General features: G+C 54.8%; 1 protein-coding gene across 1 annotated transcript in view; it reads left to right on the top strand.

Moving 5' to 3' along the window:
- PPP6R2 (protein phosphatase 6 regulatory subunit 2) overlaps positions 1-18,669 on the top strand; it is an 83,128-nt gene that overhangs the window by 28,035 nt on the left and 36,424 nt on the right. The window contains exons 3-8 of the mRNA XM_069861212.1: positions 749-994; positions 7,968-8,154; positions 9,055-9,192; positions 14,604-14,669; positions 16,144-16,256; positions 17,393-17,506. Coding sequence (XP_069717313.1) covers positions 768-994; positions 7,968-8,154; positions 9,055-9,192; positions 14,604-14,669; positions 16,144-16,256; positions 17,393-17,506 — 845 coding nt within the window. The 5' untranslated portion in view covers positions 749-767. The remainder of the gene's footprint in view (positions 1-748; positions 995-7,967; positions 8,155-9,054; positions 9,193-14,603; positions 14,670-16,143; positions 16,257-17,392; positions 17,507-18,669) is intronic.

Here is an 18,669-nt window from a genome sequence, read left to right as displayed (position 1 = left end):
CCCCATCCAACCTGGCCTTGAACCCCTCCAGGGATGGGGCAGCCACCACTGCTCTGGGCAACCTGGGCCAGGGCCTCCTCACCCTCATTGTGAAGAGTTTCTTCCTAATGTCCAACCCAAATCTTCCTCCTTCCAATTTAAAGCCAATTCCTCCTTGTCCCATCCCCACAAGCCTTTGGGAACAGTCCCTCCCCAGCTTTCTTGGAGCCCCTTCAGGTTCTGGAAGGTCTCTCTAAGGTCTCCTCGGAGCCTTCTCTTCTCCACAACCCCAACTCTCTCAGCCTGGCCTCGCACAGGAGGTTCTCCAGCCCTCTCATCATCCTTGGAGCCTCCTCTGGCCCCGTTCCAACAGCTCCATCTCCTTCTCCTGCTGAGGATTCCAGCCCTGGCCCCAACCCTCCAGCTGAGGTCTCCCCGAGAGGAGCCGAGGGGACAATCCCCTCCCTCCCTGCTGGCCACGTGTTTCTGTACAGGAACCTCCTCTTTGATTTCAGTTCAAGGGGGGCAGATATTGTGTCCATCAGGAGCTCTTTAGGTTGGAAGAGAGTTCATGTTGTTCGCCGATGTCATTCAGATCTGATCGAAGTTTTCTGCTAGTTTTCTGATGCAAAAACTCACTGATTTTGTCTCCAGGATTGAACTGATTTTCAGCTGGTGGCCAGTTCTGTTAAGGGCTTCTACTCCAACCGTGTAAAGGTTGAATAAATAGTAAAGATGGAAGAATAACTCATGTTCTTTTGCGTTGCAGCAAGTTGTGTCCCATCAACATGTTTTGGAAGTTTGATTTGAACACGACATCGCATGTGGACAAGCTGCTGGATAAGGAAGATGTGACACTTCACGAGCTGATGGACGAAGATGACATCCTACAGGAGTGCAAAGCTCAGAACCGCAAGCTGCTGGACTTCCTCTGCCAGCAGCACTGCATGGAGGAGCTGGTCAACCTCATCACCCATGAGCCCCCTGTGGATATGGACGAGAAGGTCCGCTTCAAGTAGGTGTTTCTTTTCTCTCTTACGTGAAAAAAAATGGTGTTGGAAACGCTCTGGTGCGAGGTGGGTGGGATCTTGGGAGAAAGATTTCCGAGTAGTGTGAAGAATTTCACGGCTTTTTGTAGTTTGTCATGAGTTTTCTGGAGTTTCTGGAGTTCTTTGTAATGGTTCAACGTTGATTTTGTCCAAACAAATCATCGTTTGCTCTTTGTTCAAACCGTGCAAGAGAAAGGACGCGTATCTTCACGGGTCCTCCAGGGTGGTTTGATCCAAATGGCAAGGGAATAGAGTTCTGCTCCGAGTTATCGATACCTGACCTGGACTGGTTTTTGGTAGTTGAGCCAAAACCAGGAGCTGGAGCACATCTAGAGAAGGGCAGCGGAGGTGGGGAGGGCCAGCAGTGGCCCAGGTGGCCAAGAAGGCCAAGGGCATCTTGGCTTGGAGCAGACCCGGCGTGGCCAGCAGGGCCAGGGAGGTTCTTCTCCCTCTGGCCTCGGCCCTGGGGAGACCGTTCCTCGAATCCTGGGGTCAGTTCTGGGCCCCTCCCCACCAGAAGGATGTTGAGGCTCTGGAGCGAGTGCAGAGAAGAGCAACGGAGCTGGGGAAGGGGCTGGAGAAGAAGCCTGAGGGCCCTGGGGGTGTTTAGCCTGGAGAAGAGGAGGCTGAGGGGAGACCTCATTGCTCTCTCCGACTCCCTGAGAGGAGGTTGTGGAGAGGAGGGAGCTGGGCTCTTCTCCCAAGGGCCAGGGGACAGGACGAGAGGGAACGGCCTCAAGCTCCACCAGGGGAGGCTCAGGCTGGACCTCAGGTGGAACTTCTTCACCAAAAGGGTCCTCAAGCCCTGTCCGAGGCTGCCCAGGGAGGGGGTTGAGTCCCCTTCCCTGGAGGGGTTTAAGGGCCGGGTGGCCGAGGTGCTGAGGGACATGGGTTAGTGGTTGATAGGAACGGTTGGACTCCATGATCCCGTGGGTCTCTTCCAACCTGGTGATTCTGTGATTCTAAGGTCTCATTTCCATGCCCCTGTCGCTAGGGGGAGGCTCTGGCTCTGCTGAGGGCCCCTTCCTGACCTTGGTGGTCTCTTCTGATGGGTTTGGTTCTCCCGACTAATCCTGTTCCTACGTTGTTTTGCTAAGCGTGCGCTTGAAAATAGTCACGGTTTGGATTTGGGCAGTTTGTTTTTGTCGGGTTAGTTTACGTAAAAGGAAAAGGCTGTTCTGTGTATCAAGAAATGAATAAACCCGGGTGGGTTTGTCACTGTGGGGTCACAGAACCACGGAATCGTAGAACCAGTAGGTTGGAAAAGACCTTTGAGATCATCGAGTCCAACCGTCCTTTTCCAGTACCGAACCAGATCCCTGAGCACCTCATCTCCCCGTCTTTTAAGCCCCTCCCGGGATGGGGACTCCACCACCTCCCTGGGCAGCCTCTGCCAGCGCCCGAGAACCCTTTTGGTGATGAAATTTTTCCTGCTGTCCAATCTGAACCTGCCCTGGTGGAACTTGAGGCCATTCCCTCATCCTGTCACCTGTCCCATGGGAGAAGAGACCAACCCCCACCTCGCTGCACCCTTTCCGGGAGTTGTAGACAGTGACAAGGTCTCCCCTCAGCCTCTTTCTACCTCAGCCGGACAACCCCGGGTTCCTCAGCTGCTCCTCACATTGATTGAGCTTGGAGAAGACCTTTCAGATCACTGAGTCCAAGCACAAGGCCACCTCTGCCAAGCCCAGCACCGAGCTCTGAAGTGGTCGGTGTTGGTTCAGAGGGCAGATTCTAGGAGATGTCTGGCTGGAAAGCTGCCTGGAGGAGAAGGACCAGGCAGACGTCGGGCTCTGCTCGCAAGGAAGAAGTGATGGGACAAGAGGAGATGGCCTCGAGTTGTGCCAGGGGAGGTTTAGACTGGACGTTAGGATGAATTTCTTTACGGAAAGAGCCGTGAAGCCCTGGCAGAGGCTGCCCAGGCAGTGGTGGAGTCTCCTTCCCTGGAAGGGTTCCAAGAACTTCAGGCTGCAGCACTTCAGGACCTGGTTTAGTTGGCACGGAGGGGTTGGGCTGGATGAGCTTGGAGGTCTTTTCCAACCTTCATGGTTCTGTCATTCTGGGAAGAGGGAAGCTCTCGCTTGGGTGTTTATTCCCAGCCATCCTCGAATTTCCCGTGCAGGATTATTGACGTTTTCCTCAGCTCTTGAACACAGCTCAGGGCCTGCTGGGGAGGAGGCACCACTGGAGGTTCCATTGCAGGTTCCACTGCTGGTGGAACAGGTTCAGCCTTCGGCATCGCGGTCCCTGTGCCGCCGTGGTAGAAGAACTCTCGTGTTGGGAAGCAAACAGCCTCGTTCACCCTTCTCTTCATCAGCAGGTGGCATTTCATCCTCTTCCTCTTCCCAGTCGCGGTGGTGGCCGCGTGGTTACAACCCCCAGGCAGGCACAGAGGCTTTGGTGGCCACGAGAGATGAGTGGTGGCCCGCTTGCCAGCTGGTCTTTAAGGGGTTTTGTTTGGAAATGCGTCCCATCCCGTAGACAGAGCAAGCTGAGGACCATTTCAAAGCGTGGTGGGGCACCAGCGAGGGGAAGGAGGCGTTTAAGCTGCTTAGAAGCTGCGGGAGCTTTTGGAATAAATAAAGGCTGAGCAGGAAAAAAAGGACTCGGTCTAAATCCAAGTGGAATCCAGGTTTTGGCTCTTAAGAAAGGATTATGAAAGGTTTTAAAGTGGAACAGGGATGAAACTCGATAGGTTTGGAAGGACACACGGCCCTGAACGGTGTGCGCTGTGGGAATGGAGTCATCGCAGTGGTTCCTTCTTGAGAACATCAAGGGTGGAAGTTCCCAAAGTTCAAGAGGGAAACTGCCAAGAGGAGAACTGAGCAGTAAATCCCCTTGTCAAAGCTGAGCAACCACATGGAGACTTCAGGCCGTGGAAGAAGAGTTTGAGCTGTTTGCCTTGGGATGTCTGGTTGTGATGGACCCCACTGAGATGCTGGCAGGGGTCTGAGGAGCCTGGTGAGATCCTGAAGCAAGGAGAGCAGCTTGGAGAAGAGGCAGAGCAGACCCTGCTCGCGTTAATAGTGGCTTCAGAGGTGAAAGGACCAAGTGGTGTCCCCAGGGCTCAGGGCTGGGTCCAGCCCTGGTCAATGTCTTTATCAACGACCTGGATGAAGGCATCGAGCGCACCCTGAGCAAGTTTGGAGATGACACTGAGCTGGGTGGGAGCTGGATCTGCTGGAGGGTCAGGAGGCTCCAAAGGGATCTGAACAGGCTGGATCCATGGGCTGAGACCAGCGGGATGAGGGTTAACGAGGCCAAAGGGCGGGTCCTGCCCTTGGGGCACAACAACCCTGGGCAGCTCCAGCCTAGGAGAAGGCTGGCTGGAAAGGGCCTGGAGGAGAAGGACCTGGGGGGGTTGGTTGACCAGGAGCCAGCAGGGGCCCAGGGGGCCAAGAAGGCCACCGGCATCCTGGCTTGGATCAGCCATGAGGTGGCCACCAGGAGCAGGGAAGGGATTGTCCCCCTGGCCACACCTCAAATTCTGGGTTCAGTTTTGGGTCCATCACTCCGAGAAGGACCTTGAGGGGCTGGAGAGCGTGCAGAGAAGGGAACGGGACTGGAGAAGGGGCTGGAGAACAAGGGTTCTGGGAGCAACTGAGGACCTGGGGCTGTTTCATCTGGAGAAGACGAGGCTGAGGGGAGACCTCATCGCTCTCTGCAGCTCCTGGAAAGGAGGTTGGAGCCAGAGGGACGTCAGACTCTTCTCCTAAGAAAGAAGCGATGGGATGACAGGGAATGGCCTCAGGTTGCACCAGGGAAAGTTTAGACTGGATGTTAGGGAGAATTTCTTCACCAACAGCAATGAAGCCCCAGCAGAAGCTTCTCAGGGCGGTGGTTGAGTCTCCATCCCTGGAGAGTTTCTAGGAGCGGGTGGCCGTGGCACTTAGAACCATCATTTAATAGTCATGGTGGGCTTGGGCTGTTAGTTGGGCTGGATGAGCTCCGAGGTCTTCTCCAGCCTTAACGATTCCATTATCCTGATTCTGTATCTGTCACGGGGGCTCTTAGGGACCGTGAAGGCCTTTTGCGTGGAGCCGCGAGCCAGCAAAAGGAGGAAAAACCCTTCCTCAACCCTCAGGCCAAGAAACGTAACGGCTCTAAAGTCATTTTGTTGTTGTAACTGTGATGTTCTTGGATTTAAGATCCTCAGAGGAGCAAGAAAGACATTAACAGCCTTACCGAGGGCTCGGGGTTTGATTTTCTGACTTCCAGGAATGGTCCCCATGAAGACGAGGAGGGTGGTTAGGAAGGAAATGGTGTTGTGAGAGGGGAAAAAACCTCTTGGCTGGCCTGGAAATATTTTAAGTAGGAAATAAAGAGCTTGGATTCTGAAGGTTTGAAAAATCCTAATGGAGAAACGGGCTCGGTTACAAACCAATAACCTCACCAAGTGGCTTCAAGTTGGGAAGGGGAATATTTAGATTAGACATTAGGAAGAAATTCTTCATGATGAAGGTGAGGAGGCCCCAGCCCAGGCTGCCTGAGGGAGTTGTCCTCATCCTTGGAGGTGTTGAAGGCCAGGTTGGATGGGGCTTGGAGCAGCCTGGTGCCGTGGGAGGCTTGTGCTGATAGGACGAGGGGCAATGGGGGTAAACTGGAGAGGGGCAGAATTAGAATCATAGAATCACAGAATCACCAGGTTGGAAAGGACCCAGAGGATCATTGAGTCCAACCGTCCCCATCAATCACTAACCCATGTCCCTCAGCACCTCGGCCACCCGGCCCTTCAACCCCTCCAGGGAAGGGGACTCAACCCCCTCCCTGGGCAGCCTCAGACAGGGACCAATCACCCTTTCTGGGAAAGATTTCCTCCTGATGTCCAGCCTGAGCCTCCCCTGGTGGAGCTTGAGGCCATTCCCTCTCGTCCTGTCCCCTGGCCCTTGGGAGAAGAGCCCAGCTCCCTCCTCTCCACAACCTCCTCTCAGGCAGTTGCAGAGAGCAATGAGGTCTCCCCTCAGCCTCCTCTTCTCCAGCCTAAACACCCCCAGGGCCCTCAGGCTTCTTCTCCAGCCCCTTCCCCAGCTCCGTTGCTCTTCTCTGCACTCGCTCCAGAGCCTCAACATCCTTCTGGTGGGGAGGGGCCCAGCACTGACCCCAGGATTCGAGGAGCGGTCTCCCCAGGGCCGAGGCCAGAGGGAGAAGAACCTCCCTGGCCCTGCTGGCCACGCCGGCTCTGCTCCAAGCCAAGATGCCCTTGGCCTTCTTGGCCCCCTGGGCCCCTGCTGGCTCCTGGTCAACCAACCCCCCCAGGTCCTTCTCCTCCAGGCCCTTTCCAGCCAGCCTTCTCCTAGGCTGGAGCTGCCCAGGGTTGTTGTGCCCCAAGGGCAGGACCCGCCCTTTGGCCTCGTTAACCCTCATCCCGTTGGTCTCAGCCCATGGATCCAGCCTGGTCAGGTCCCTTTGGAGCCTCCCGACCCTCCAGCAGATCCAGCTTCCCCCCAGCTCAGTGTCACCCCCAAACTTGCTCAGGGTGCCCTCGATGCCTTCATCCAGGTCATTGATAAAGACAGTGACCAGGGCTGGACCCAGAAGCTGTGGCTGCCCCATCCCTGGAGGTGTTCAAGGCCAGGCTGGATGGGGCTTGGAGCCCCTGATCCAGTGGGAGGTGTCCCTGCTCATGACAGGGGTTGAACTGGATGATCTTTAAGGTCCCTTCCATCCCAAACTATTCCACGATTATTACCTTTCCGGTTCACAAATGTGACCTGTTTCAAAAACCTGGAAGAGCAAGAAACAAGGGCAGGAATGGGAAGGATTTCCAATAAATCAGAATGTGAAATTGGACGTGAGCAAAATTCTCGATGCCAGATGCAGCAACGTTGTCTGAAAGTTCATTTTACAGCAGATTGTAGACATTCCTCAACAATCGAGACTCCAAGGGTTGGCTCTGAATCGCTTCTCCTTAGCGTGAGCTCGTTTGCCAGGAGGTTTGTGTTGGATCCAAGCTTCTGTCTCTCAGTTCCAATCCTCTTGCTTGAACAGAATATGTTTGTGTCTTTCCGCTCAAGAATTTGCTGTGATGTTACGGTAACCGGCGAAAACCCGTGTCCTGCACGTCACCCTCCGGCTTGAGGTTCATTCCATCCTGCAAATGCATCCCTGTTAAGAGCTTTTAAGTGGATTTAAGTGCCTCGCGCTTAAAAATGAGCCCCGAGCGCGGTCTGAGGGCAGCTGAGCTGCGTGATCTGGTCGGTTCAAACCAGATGATGGTTCCTTGGAATGAGCCGTTCCCGTCGACAAACCTTGTTTCCGTGGGTTGTTTTGCTTTTCCCCAGCTCCTTCTGCAGGGGGAGGGAGGGGATTGTCCCCTCTGCTCCTCTCGGGGAGACCTCAGCTGGAGGGTTGGGGCCAGGGCTGGAATCCTCAGCAGGAGAAGGAGATGGAGCTGTTGGGACGGGGCCAGAGGAGGCTCCAAGGATGATGCGAGGGCTGGAGAACCTCCCGTCCGAGGACAGGCTGGGAGAGTTGGGGTTGTGGAGAAGAGAAGGCTCCGAGGAGACCTTAGAGAGACCTTCCAGGACCTGAAGGGGCTCCAGGAAAGCTGGGGAAGGACCTTCTACAAAGCCTTGTGGGGATGGGACGAGGGGCAATGGGGATAAACTGGAGAGGGGCAGAGTTAGACTGGACATGAGGAGGAATTTCTTCATGATGAAGGTGATGAGGCCCTGGAACAGGTTGCCCAGGGAAGCTGTGGCTGCCCCATCCCTGGAGGTGTTGAAGGCCAGGTTGGATGGGGCTTTGATCACCCTGATCCAGTGGGAGGTGTCCCTGCCCATGGGAGAGGGTTGGAACTGGATGATCTTTAAGATCCCTTCCAACCCAACCCATTCCATGATTCTATCATTGATTCTTTTTGCTTTATGACTTGAATAAGAGATGATTTCCTTGAGATTTTTCATTTCACCTTCGGTTCTCGTGCTTCTCTCTTCCCAGATATCCCAACACAGCCTGCGAACTGCTGACCTCGGACGTGCCACAGATCAACGACAAGCTGGGAGGGGATGAAACGCTGCTGAATATCCTCTACGACTTCCTGGATCATGAGCCTCCTTTGAACCCTTTGCTAGCCAGTTTCTTCAGTAAGACTATTGGGAATCTCATTGCAAGAAAAACGGAACAGGTAGCGATTAGATTTGTCCTGATACGTCAGCACCCGTTAACGCGCTAACGTTGTCTTGTGCGGCAGCAGCTTTGCTACCTTCATCGTCTCGTCGTGTTTGTGGCAGTGAAAGGACCTCGCTGGGCTCTGAGATCGGGGTGGAAACAGCTCACAAAAGCTCTTTGGTCTTTGTCTTGGGGTTGGAGCTGGAAGAGGGGAGATTGAGATGATGGTTGATGATCTAATGGGTCCTTTCCAACCCAGTGATTCTATGAGATCTTAGGAAGAAATGTTCTCCTGGGGGTGGTGAGACTCTGGGCCAGGTTGCCCGGACAAGTGGTGGCTGCTCCATCCCTGGGGGTGTTGAAGGCCACGTTGGATGAGGCTTGCAGCCCCTGATCCAGCGGGAGGTGTCCCTGCCCATGGCTGGGGTGGAACTGGCTGGTCTTTAAGATCCCTTCCAACCCAACCCATTCCATGATCTGTTTCTCCAACCCAGCACATCGATGATCCCTTGATTCCTGTCCGGAATCACCGTGTTCCTCAAGCCACATCTCAGTCTCGAGGCTGTAAACGGGGTGCTGGGAGCAGGAGCTGAGCAGGGCTTTAGGAATTCTAGGAATTCAAAACTGATTTTCGGAGTGAAGGGTCTCAGAGCTTTAGCTGGATGGAAAATTCTCCAGCTGCACCAGCTTCTCGACACTCATTCCTTTGGGCTTGGGTGTCTTGGTGGAATAGAAGAAGGGAAAGAGCTCAAAAAACTTCATTTGAAGCAAAAATGTTATTCCCTTCTCTCGTACGCTGAAGAATTTCTCAATCCAGTTGCTGTTCCGCATCGAGATGGGTGGTTGGGACCGAGAGGTGAAGTGCAGGAGATGCGTGTGCTGGCCGAGCGGCTGATCGTCACTCTCTAATTTCCAGGTGATCGCGTTCTTGAGGAAAAAAGAGCAGTTCATTAGCTTGGTGCTAAAGCACATCGACACGTCGGCGATGATGGACCTCCTGCTGCGCCTCATCAGCTGCGTGGAGCCCGCCAACCTACGGCAGGAAGTCCTCAACGTGAGAATCCCTCGCGGTTTGCTTTACGGGATCGGGAAGAAGGGGGTTGGTTGGTTGGTTGGTGTCTTAAAGCCATGGAAGTCCTTTGGTTATTCCTTGTGAGAGTGGATCTGCTCTCCTGAAGCCGTGAAGAGCGAGAGCCTGGGTGTTGGGGACTTGGGATGCTTCGGCCTGGTGGTGGCTCGCGTGGCAGAGCAAGGCTGGTTCAGTCACTGGCAATAAAGCATTTTTCATCCAGTTCTGGGGTCCTCAGCAGAAGAAGGACGTGGATCTGTTAGAACGAGTCCAGAGGAGGCCACGGAGGTTTAGTATTTGCTAGGAATGGTTGGACTCAACGATCTGGTGGGTCTTTTCCAACCTGGTGATTCTATGGTTCTGTGATCCAAGGGCTGGAGCACCTCCCATCTGAGGACAGGCTGGGAGAGTTGGGGTTGTTGAGCCTAGAGAAGAGAAGGCTCTGGGGACGCCTTAGAGTGACCTTCCAGTAGCTGAAGGGGCTCCAGGGAAGCTGGAGAGGGGCTCTTGACCATGGAGTGCAGGAGTAGGACAAGGAGAATGGTTTCAAGCTGAAAGAGGGGAGATTGAGATGAGATCTTAGGAAGAAACCTTCTCCTGTGAGGGTGGGGAGGCCCTGGAGAAGGTTTTACGGAGAAGCTGTGGCTGCCCCATCCCTGGAGGTGTTGAAGGCCAGGTTGGATGGAGCTTGGAGCCCCTGATCCAGTGGGAGGTGTCCCTGCCCAGGGCAGGGGTGGAACTGGATGGGCTTTGAGGTCCCTTCCAACCCAAACCATCCCATGAACCAATGATTTTCCCTCATTTTCCTGGAGAGCCACCACCGTTTGCTCCAGCTGGTGTTACTCTAGAGCTTTGACAAAGGAAATGCGGCGTCTTTCCCACCGACTGATCATTTAGAGCAGTAATTTGTTTAACTCCTCGCCATGGATGTGACTTTCAGAGATGATATCTCGTCCCTCCTCCATCCCCTTCCTCGTTAATTGGCAGCCTCATCTCTCCCAGAGATGGTTTCTCTGCTGCACAGGTAGGACAGGTTTTTCTCCCCTCGGAGCCCGGTCTGGGTGAGGCTCCCTCAACCCTGCGGTGCCTGGGAGGAGGGAAACCACCTTTAGCTTCATCTCAGTAGACCAGAAGAACCATGTGCTGTAGGGACATCTGTACCCCGCTCATTGCAGCCCTCACCGGGATTCATAGAATCACCAGGTTGGAAGAGATCCAGAGGATCATTGAGTCCAACCATCCCCATCACTCACTAACCCGTGTCCCTCAGCACCTCGGCCACCCGGCCCTTAAACACCTCCAGGGAAGGGGACTCAGCCCCCTCCCTGGGCAGCCTCGGACAGGGCTTGAGGACCCTTTTGGTGAAGAAGTTCCACCTGAGGTCCAACCTGAGCCTCCCCTGGTGGAGCTTGAGGCCATTCCCTCTCGTCCTGTCCCCTGGCCCTTGGGAGAAGAGCCCAGCTCCCTCCTCTCCACAACCTCCTCTCAGGGAGTTGGAGAGAGCAAGGAGGTCTCCCCTCAGCCTCCTCTTCTCCAGGCTGAACACCCCCAGGGCCCTCAGGCTTCTTCTCCAGCCCCTTCCCCAGCTCCGTTCCTCTTCTCTGCACTCGCTCCAGAGCCTCAACATCCTTCTGGTGGGGAGGGGCCCAGCACTGACCCCAGGATTCGAGGAGCGGTCTCCCCAGGGCCGAGGCCAGAGGGAGAAGAACCTCCCTGGCCCTGCTGGCCACGCCGGCTCTGCTCCAAGCCAAGATGCCCTTGGCCTTCTTGGCCCCCTGGGCCCCTGCTGGCTCCTGGTCAACCAACCCCCCCAGGTCCTTCTCCTCCAGGCCCTTTCCAGCCAGCCTTCTCCTAGGCTGGAGCTGCCCAGGGTTGTTGTGCCCCAAGGGCAGGACCCGCCCTTTGGCCTCGTTAACCCTCATCCCGTTGGTCTCAGCTGACATTTATAAGGTTGACAGGCTTTGTCTTCCATGTTCCGTGTCTGGAGCGCTGAGCAGGTAGAGGTTCTTCATCAAGACTCTTGGTAGGTGGTTCCCATTGTTTGATTCCACCTCCTGGTGTTCGAGCGTGTCCTGCAGTCCTGCTGTCGCAGAGAAGGACACAAACCATGGACCTTCATTCAGGAAAGTCTTTATTTCTGGAGAAGGGAGTGAGCACTGGAGTCAATTTGGCATCAAATCGCAATTCCAAGAAAGGCGTTGGAGGAAAAAGCCTTCCAGAGGTGGACTGGTGGGGGATAGTGGTGGTGGAGGGTTCACTGGGAAGTCAAGCAGCTTCGTAGCAAAGGTCTGGTTGCATCTGAGGTTGAAAGAGGGTGGGAAAGAAGAGGGACCCAGCCAGGCTGGATCCATGGCTGGAGGGCAGGAGGATCTGCAGAGGGACCTGGATCCATGGCTGGAGGGCAGGAGGATCTGCAGAGGGACCTGGATCCATGGCTGGAGGGCAGGAGGATCTGCAGAGGGGTCTGGATCCATGGCTGGAGGGCAGGAGGATCTGCAGGAGCTGGGGAAGGGGCTGGAGAACAAGGGTTCTGGGAACCTTTCTAATTCTATAATTGTCCTTAGGGATTTGATGTCCACGTGGTTCCTTTGACTCGGAGACTCCCTGAGACTTGCGCAAGGTTGACTCTTCGACGTTCCATTTTAGGGATCTGTAGATTATCGCAAGTGGACGGTCCCGAGGGCTCCGTTCTCTGCTCTGTTTTCCACTGAACGGACCTTCTGAAGTCCGTGCTGACGGTTCCTCTTGCTCAGAGGACTTTGGCCCGGCTGGAGGTTCTCGCTCTCCTAGTAGAAGCGATGATTTCCAGTGCCAAGTGGAGCAGGGCCAGGAGTTCCGTGAGTGTGAGGAGCTGGCGTTGGTGTGGAAAGAGGCCGTCCTGCCTTCACCTCCGTACTACTGGCTCTGCCTGCTCAGCTCTTCTGAAGTCGCTGAAGGGTTCCCATGGCTGGAAGATGCCGTGGAACGAGGGGGTTGATCCAGCTGAAACCACCTTTCTTTCATTCCAAGGACAGACTGGATGAGAACTTGAAGCAACCAGTGGAGGGTCTCCCAGTCCATGGCACCGTGGATGGAACCGGATGGGTTTTGATGTCCCTTCCAACCGAAACGGTTCTGTGATTCTAGGAAATTTGAGGGACGTGGTTTAGTGTTTGATAGGAATGGTTGGACTCGGTGATCCGGTGGGTCTCTTCCAACCTGGTGATTCTATGATTCTATGAAACTTGAGGTCTTGAGGAGGAGCCGTGCTGATAGGAGCGTGGCCAGAGAAGAGCGATGAAGCTGGGGAAGGGGCTGGAGAAGAAGCCTGAGGGCCCTGGGGGTGTTTAGGCTGGAGAAGAGGAGGCTGAGGGGAGACCTCATTGCTCTCTCCAACTCCCTGAGAGGAGGTTGTGGAGAGGAGGGAGCTGGGCTCTTCTCCCAAGGGCCAGGGGACAGGACGAGAGGGAATGGCCTCAAGCTCCACCAGGGGAGGCTCAGGCTGGACCTCAGGTGGAACTTCTTCACCAAAAGGGTCCTCAAGCCCTGTCGGAGGCTTCCCAGGGAGGGGGTTGAGTCCCCTTCCCGGGAGGGGTTTAAGGGCCGGGTGGCCGAGGTGCTGAGGGACATGGGTCAGTGATTGATGGGGACGGTTGGACTCAGTGATCCCGTGGGTCTCTTCCAACCTGGTGATTCTGTGACTCGTGCAGTGATAAGGGAGGAGAAAGGAGCAGAAGAAAATTGGATGAGTATGAGCAGGAAGAAGGTGGTTTTTCCCTTTCTCTTCTCAATCTGCCGTTGTGGACGTCCAGGCAGCGGTGTCGGAGCCCACGCGGCGTCAGGAGGACGGGAAGGGTCGTCCAAGGGCTGGAGCAGCCTTGGCAGGCTCCCCACGTGCTGGAGGAGCCGAGCTGCTGGCGAGCGACGTGCTGCTTGGAACAGCAAATCTGGCTGGGGAGCAGGTTCTTGGTTCCCTGCCGAAGGGAATCTCCCACCTCCTCTTCCGTTAGGGCTCTAGGAGCTCCAACTCCCGTGAGGAAACCTCTTCCTCCGTGGCTCTTCCCACCGAGCCGTTGTGCCCGTTCCACGCATCTCCTGGTGGTGGGAGAGCCTTTCTCATGTTTCTTCCAGCCAATCCCGACGTGGGAGTCTCCGTCCTCCAACTCCTGCATGGTTTGGCTTTTCCTTCTTCCGTGCAGAGTTTGGATCCAGGAAACCTTGACCGTTTCCATGGTCTTTGCAGAGAAACCCTTTTGGAATTCCCTTCATCTGGAATATGACATTCCGTTTTCTCTTCCCCCCCACCCTCAACTCCTTCACCTGGAGCTCAGCCCCATGGTGGGAGCGCATCTGCGGTGGGTGAGAGACCTTCTCTCTGCCAAGGAGAAGCACCAGCTGCTCCCTGCTGCCTGGCGCTGGGTTGTCCACACCCTCCCTGAGGAGCTCCATGTGGCCTGAGATCTCCCATGGGCCAGATAGAGTTGTCTCATCTAACTTGACCTTGAACACCTCCAGGAATGGAGGAGTATCCGTGACTCCTCTGGGCAACCCGGGCCAGGTCCTCGCCACCCTCATCGTGAAGAATTTCTTCCTAATGTCTCATCTAAATTCCCCGCCCTTCCAATTTAAAGCCATCCCCCCTCGTCCTATCACCCCAAGCCTTTGTAGAAATCCCTCCCCAGCTTTCCTGGAGCCCCTTCAGGTTCTGGAAGGTCTCTCTAAGGTCTCCCTGGAGCCTTGTCTTCTCCACAACCCCAGCTCTCTCAGCCCATCCTCGTACGGGAGGTTCTCCAGCCCTCGCACCATCTTTGTGGCCTCTTCCAGACCCTGTTCCAACAGCTCCATCTCCTTCTTATGTTGAATCCAAAACTGGACTCAGGGCTCCAGGTGGGGTCTCAGGAGAGACTGGTCTTGAGTGGTCAACGTGGTCTTGACTGAAGTGCAGCTGGAATTTTGGGGTTAAGTCAAACATACCTCGTTTGGGACGTGATGTCAGAGAGATCTGGAGGAGGGTGGTTGGAGCGAAGCTGTCAGAGAGTCCACGGAAGGTTGGAGTTGGAAGTTCTGTGAACGGTCAACACAACATTGAGCTTTCAAGGAGAGAAAACGGACACGGAGCCACCTTATGAAGAACTGGGAGGCAGGAGATGCTTCATTTCCTCCATGACTCACCTGAAGGGCAATGGAAGATGATCTTGCAGAAACCTCCGGTGTCTTTTTCCTTTTAAGTAACGTTCGGTCCGTTGTTTCAAAAGCTGCTGAGCTCACGTTGCGTTGGTGGGTTTGCTTGGTGTTGGAAGTCAAAGGAAAGGGCTTTCCCTTCTTGAGAAGCCTGGGTTATGTAGAACTTCCTGAAGGTCCTCCTGCTTTGGCTTCTGGGATCTCAATCAAGGCTTTTCTTTTTCCTTTCCCTCCAGTGGCTCAACGAAGCAAGGATTATTCAGAGACTCGTGGAGCTGATCCATTCGAGCCAAGATGAGGACGTGAGTATGAGCTTTGTCTTGGTGGGTGGTGGGTCCTGTGAGGTCCAGAAGGATCTTCCCATCCCTTCCATAACACTTTTAGCGGAGGAGACAATCTGTACGGGTGGGTGTCCTCCCCTCTGGTTGCCAAACTCGTGGTTTGTGGTATTTTTAATCTGGTTTTGACTTTGTTTACTGCCAATTTCCTCTATCGTTTTGTCTCGCTGGGGGTTGAGGAGGAACCTACTACTTGAAACGTGCTGGTGGAAACCCTTCAAATCAACCGGTTTGAGTTATACGAGTGCTCACCTTTGATTTTTTTTCTTTTCCCTGGTCAATAATTTCCATAAAACCCCTCAGCCAGGTGCTCTGGAGCAGTTTTATGCTCTTATCATTTCATGCCGAGGTGTTGATTGCCACCTCGATGCCGAGCAGGAAAACCCCCAGGAGCACGTTGATCTCCAACCACTCAGCGAGTGGCGGCAGCAAAACCAATTGGGCAGCACGAGGTTCTCTTGGTGTCTTCACCCCAACGCTGAGGGCCATGGGTTAGTGATTGCTGGGAACGGTTGGACTCGATGAGCCGTTGGGTCTTTTCCTACCTGGTGATTCTAAGAGTGAAAAACCTGTGTTTGAAACCTGCACATCGGGAGGACGAACGGAGTCCTCGCTTGCTGAAACCTCGAACCACGTTCGTTAGGTTCAGAAAGACCTTCCCTTTGCTTCTCAAACCTGTTCGCGTTTCTAAAACTTCGCACCAAAGGTTTATTTGGAGAGCTGGAGCACCTCCCGTACGATGAGGGTGGGGAGGCCCTGGCCCAGGTTGCCCTGAGAAGTCATGACTGCCCCATCCTTGGAGGTGTTGAAGACCAGGTTGGATGGAGCGTGGAGCCCCTGATCCAGTAGGAGGTGTCCCTGCCCGTCGAAGGGGTTGGAACTGGATGATCTTTAAGGTCCCTTCCAACCCAACCCGTTCTATGGTTTAAGAGATGAATAATCTGGAGCCCCCTTGCTCTGAAAACTCATGTCTACCTAAAAGGAGGTTGCAGAGAGGTGGGGGATGGTCTCTTCTCCCAAGTGAGAGGTGATAGAACAAGAAGACATGGCCTCAAGCTGCACCAGGGCAGGTTCAGATTGGACATCAGGAAAAATTTCTTCACCGAAAGGGTCCTCAGGCCCTGTCCGAGGCTGCCCAGGGAGGTGGTGGAGTCTCCATCCCTGGAGGGGTTTAGAAGATGGGGAGTTGAGCTGCTTGGGGTCATGAGTCAGTCGTAGACAAGTACGGTTGGAGTTGATGTTGGGTAGATGAGGAGCTTGGGGTCATCATTTCATAATAGACCGGTACAGTTGGAGTTGATGATCATCTCCAAGGTCTTTTCCAACCTACTGATTCTGTGATTCCACGATCATTCCTCGCCTTCCCGGTGGTGATAAGGGGGCAGAATGAGCTCGGTGGAGACCTTAGCGCTGACACGTGCTCTGGTGTCGTTCGCAGAGGCAATCCAACGCTTCCCAGACCCTGTGTGATATCATACGATTGAGCAGAGACCAGAGCAATCAACTCCAGGACATACCCGAGCCTGATCCGCTTCTCACGGCACTGGAATCGTAAGTACCGCTCAGAGGACTCTTGCTCAACCAACTTCTGCTCCCGTTGTCGCTTGATTCCGGCTCTCCAGAGACACAAACGCTGCTTTGAGGGCTCTTAGACCTTTCCTTAGCGCTTGATGTTCGTGCCACCCGCTTAACGTTGCTGTTCAGTTGAAGCTTCGCCACCTCTGCCGTCTCTGGGCTTTGTAGCTCGCGCTGAAGGCAGGAGGTGGAGGTTCACGGCCCCCAAAGTTCACCACCTGCTTGAAGACAAGGCGATAATCCTGAGCGTGTTAAAGCGCGGCTCGTGGATTGGGAAATCCTCCACAGACAGACGGGACAATTCCTGTGTGGGTGATGTTCTTGGATGCCACATGTGGCTGGGCTGAGACCAACGGGATGAGGGTTAACGAGGCCAAAGGGCGGGTCCTGCCCTTGGGGCACAACAACCCTGGGCAGCTCCAGCCTAGGAGAAGGCTGGCTGGAAAGGGCCTGGAGGAGAAGGACCTGGGGGGGTTGGTTGGACAGGAGCCAGCAGGGGCCCAGGGGGCCAAGAAGGCCAAGGGCATCTTGGCTTGGAGCAGAGCCGGCGTGGCCAGCAGGGCCAGGGAGGTTCTTCTCCCTCTGGCCTCGGCCCTGGGGAGACCGCTCCTCGAATCCTGGGGTCAGTGCTGGGCCCCTCCCCACCAGAAGGATGTTGAGGCTCTGGAGCGAGTGCAGAGAAGAGCAACGAAGCTGGGGAAGGGGCTGGAGAACTGCTTCTGCTCTTCGTTGTCTGTCTTTGCGATTCCCATGGGTGATTTTAGACTCTCAGCTGATAGTTCCGTGTTGTCCTTCATAAACTAAGTTCTCTGAGTCAACACTTGGGTTGATGAAGGAGAAACGAGGATTTGGTTTGGTCTTGAGACATTTAGAGCCAGGTCTTGCCTTCATGGTGGATCAGCAAGTTCAGAAACCTGATGTGGAACCGTTCTTGTCATGTGGAAGTTGAGAGAAACATCTTTATTCTTCCTAAAAATAAAACCCAAACCAAATCCCAGCCTTTTTTTTTCCCCCCAGAAAACTCAAAAGTGGATTTTTTTTTTTTTATTGCAATTAAAAGAACTGCCAAATATTTCTACTTCTTAGAGCTAACGCGTGCGTGTGATCCACAGGCAGGAGTGCGTGGAGCAGCTCCTCAAGAACATGTTTGATGGAGAACAGACTGAAAACTGCATCGTGAATGGAACACAGGTTCTCCTGACGTTGCTGGAAACCAGGCGCTCTGGGTGAGTCGACTCTTTCTTCCAAAGCAAGAGAAATTTGAAGAAAAGGAGGGTTTTTTTTCTTAGTGCCTAGAAAGGAGGATGAGAAGACGTTTGGTTGCTTTGATGGAGCAGCCGTGGCCCATGTACCAGCTGGCAGCCGTGCCCTCTCGCCGGCTCTTCGAGTTTCAGCCTGGAGAAGACTGAGAGGAGACATCATCGTGGTCTAGAGCTTCCTCACAAAGGGATGAGGAGAAGCAGTCGCTCAGCTCTTCTCTCTGGTGACCAACGATAGGACCTGGGGGCATGGTAGAAAGATGCCAGGAGAGGGTTACGTTGGGTGTGAGGAAAAGGTTCTTCACCCAGAGGGTGTTGGAGCACAGGAGCAGCTCCCCGGGGGAGCAACCATAGCCCCAAGCTGGACAATATTCCAGAAGCATTTGGCCAACGCCCTGAGACGCACGGTGTGGATGTTGAGGTTCTCCTGTGCAGGTCCAGGAGTCGGGCTTAATGATCCTTGTGGGTTCTTTCCGACTCAGGATGTTCTATGAATCTCCTGTGCCCACGGAGCAAAATCCTTTCCGTGAGAGCCTCTGGCCTGGCCAGGCGCACACTCTCCTGGGTGGAAAACTGGTTGGCTGGAGGGGCCAGAGAGTGGTGGGAGATGGAGTTAACTCCAGCTGGAGGCCAGTGACAAGTGGTGTCCCCAGGGCTCAGGGCTGGGTCCAGCCCTGGTCAATGTCTTTATCAATGACCTGGATGAAGGCATCGAGCGCACCCTGAGCAAGTTTGGAGATGACACTGAGCTGGGGGGAAGCTGGATCTGCTGGAGGATCAGGAGGCTCCAAAGGGATCTGAACAGGCTGGATCCATGGGCTGAGACCAACGGGACGAGGGTTAACGAGGCCAAAGGGCGGGTCCTGCCCTTGGGGCACAACAACCCTGGGCAGCTCCAGCCTAGGAGAAGGCTGGCTGGAAAGGGCCTGGAGGAGAAGGACCTGGGGGGGTTGGTTGAACAGGAGCCAGCAGGGGCCCAGGGGGCCAAGAAGGCCAAGGGCATCTTGGCTTGGAGCAGAGCCGGCGTGGCCAGCAGGGCCAGGGAGGTTCTTCTCCCTCTGGCCTCGGCCCTGGGGAGACCGCTCCTCGAATCCTGGGGTCAGTGCTGGGCCCCTCCCCACCAGAAGGAT

This window comes from Phaenicophaeus curvirostris, chromosome 1 (assembly GCF_032191515.1).
Source record: "Phaenicophaeus curvirostris isolate KB17595 chromosome 1, BPBGC_Pcur_1.0, whole genome shotgun sequence".
NCBI lineage: Eukaryota > Metazoa > Chordata > Aves > Cuculiformes > Cuculidae > Phaenicophaeus > Phaenicophaeus curvirostris.
This window is presented reverse-complemented; position numbering and strand designations above follow the sequence as displayed.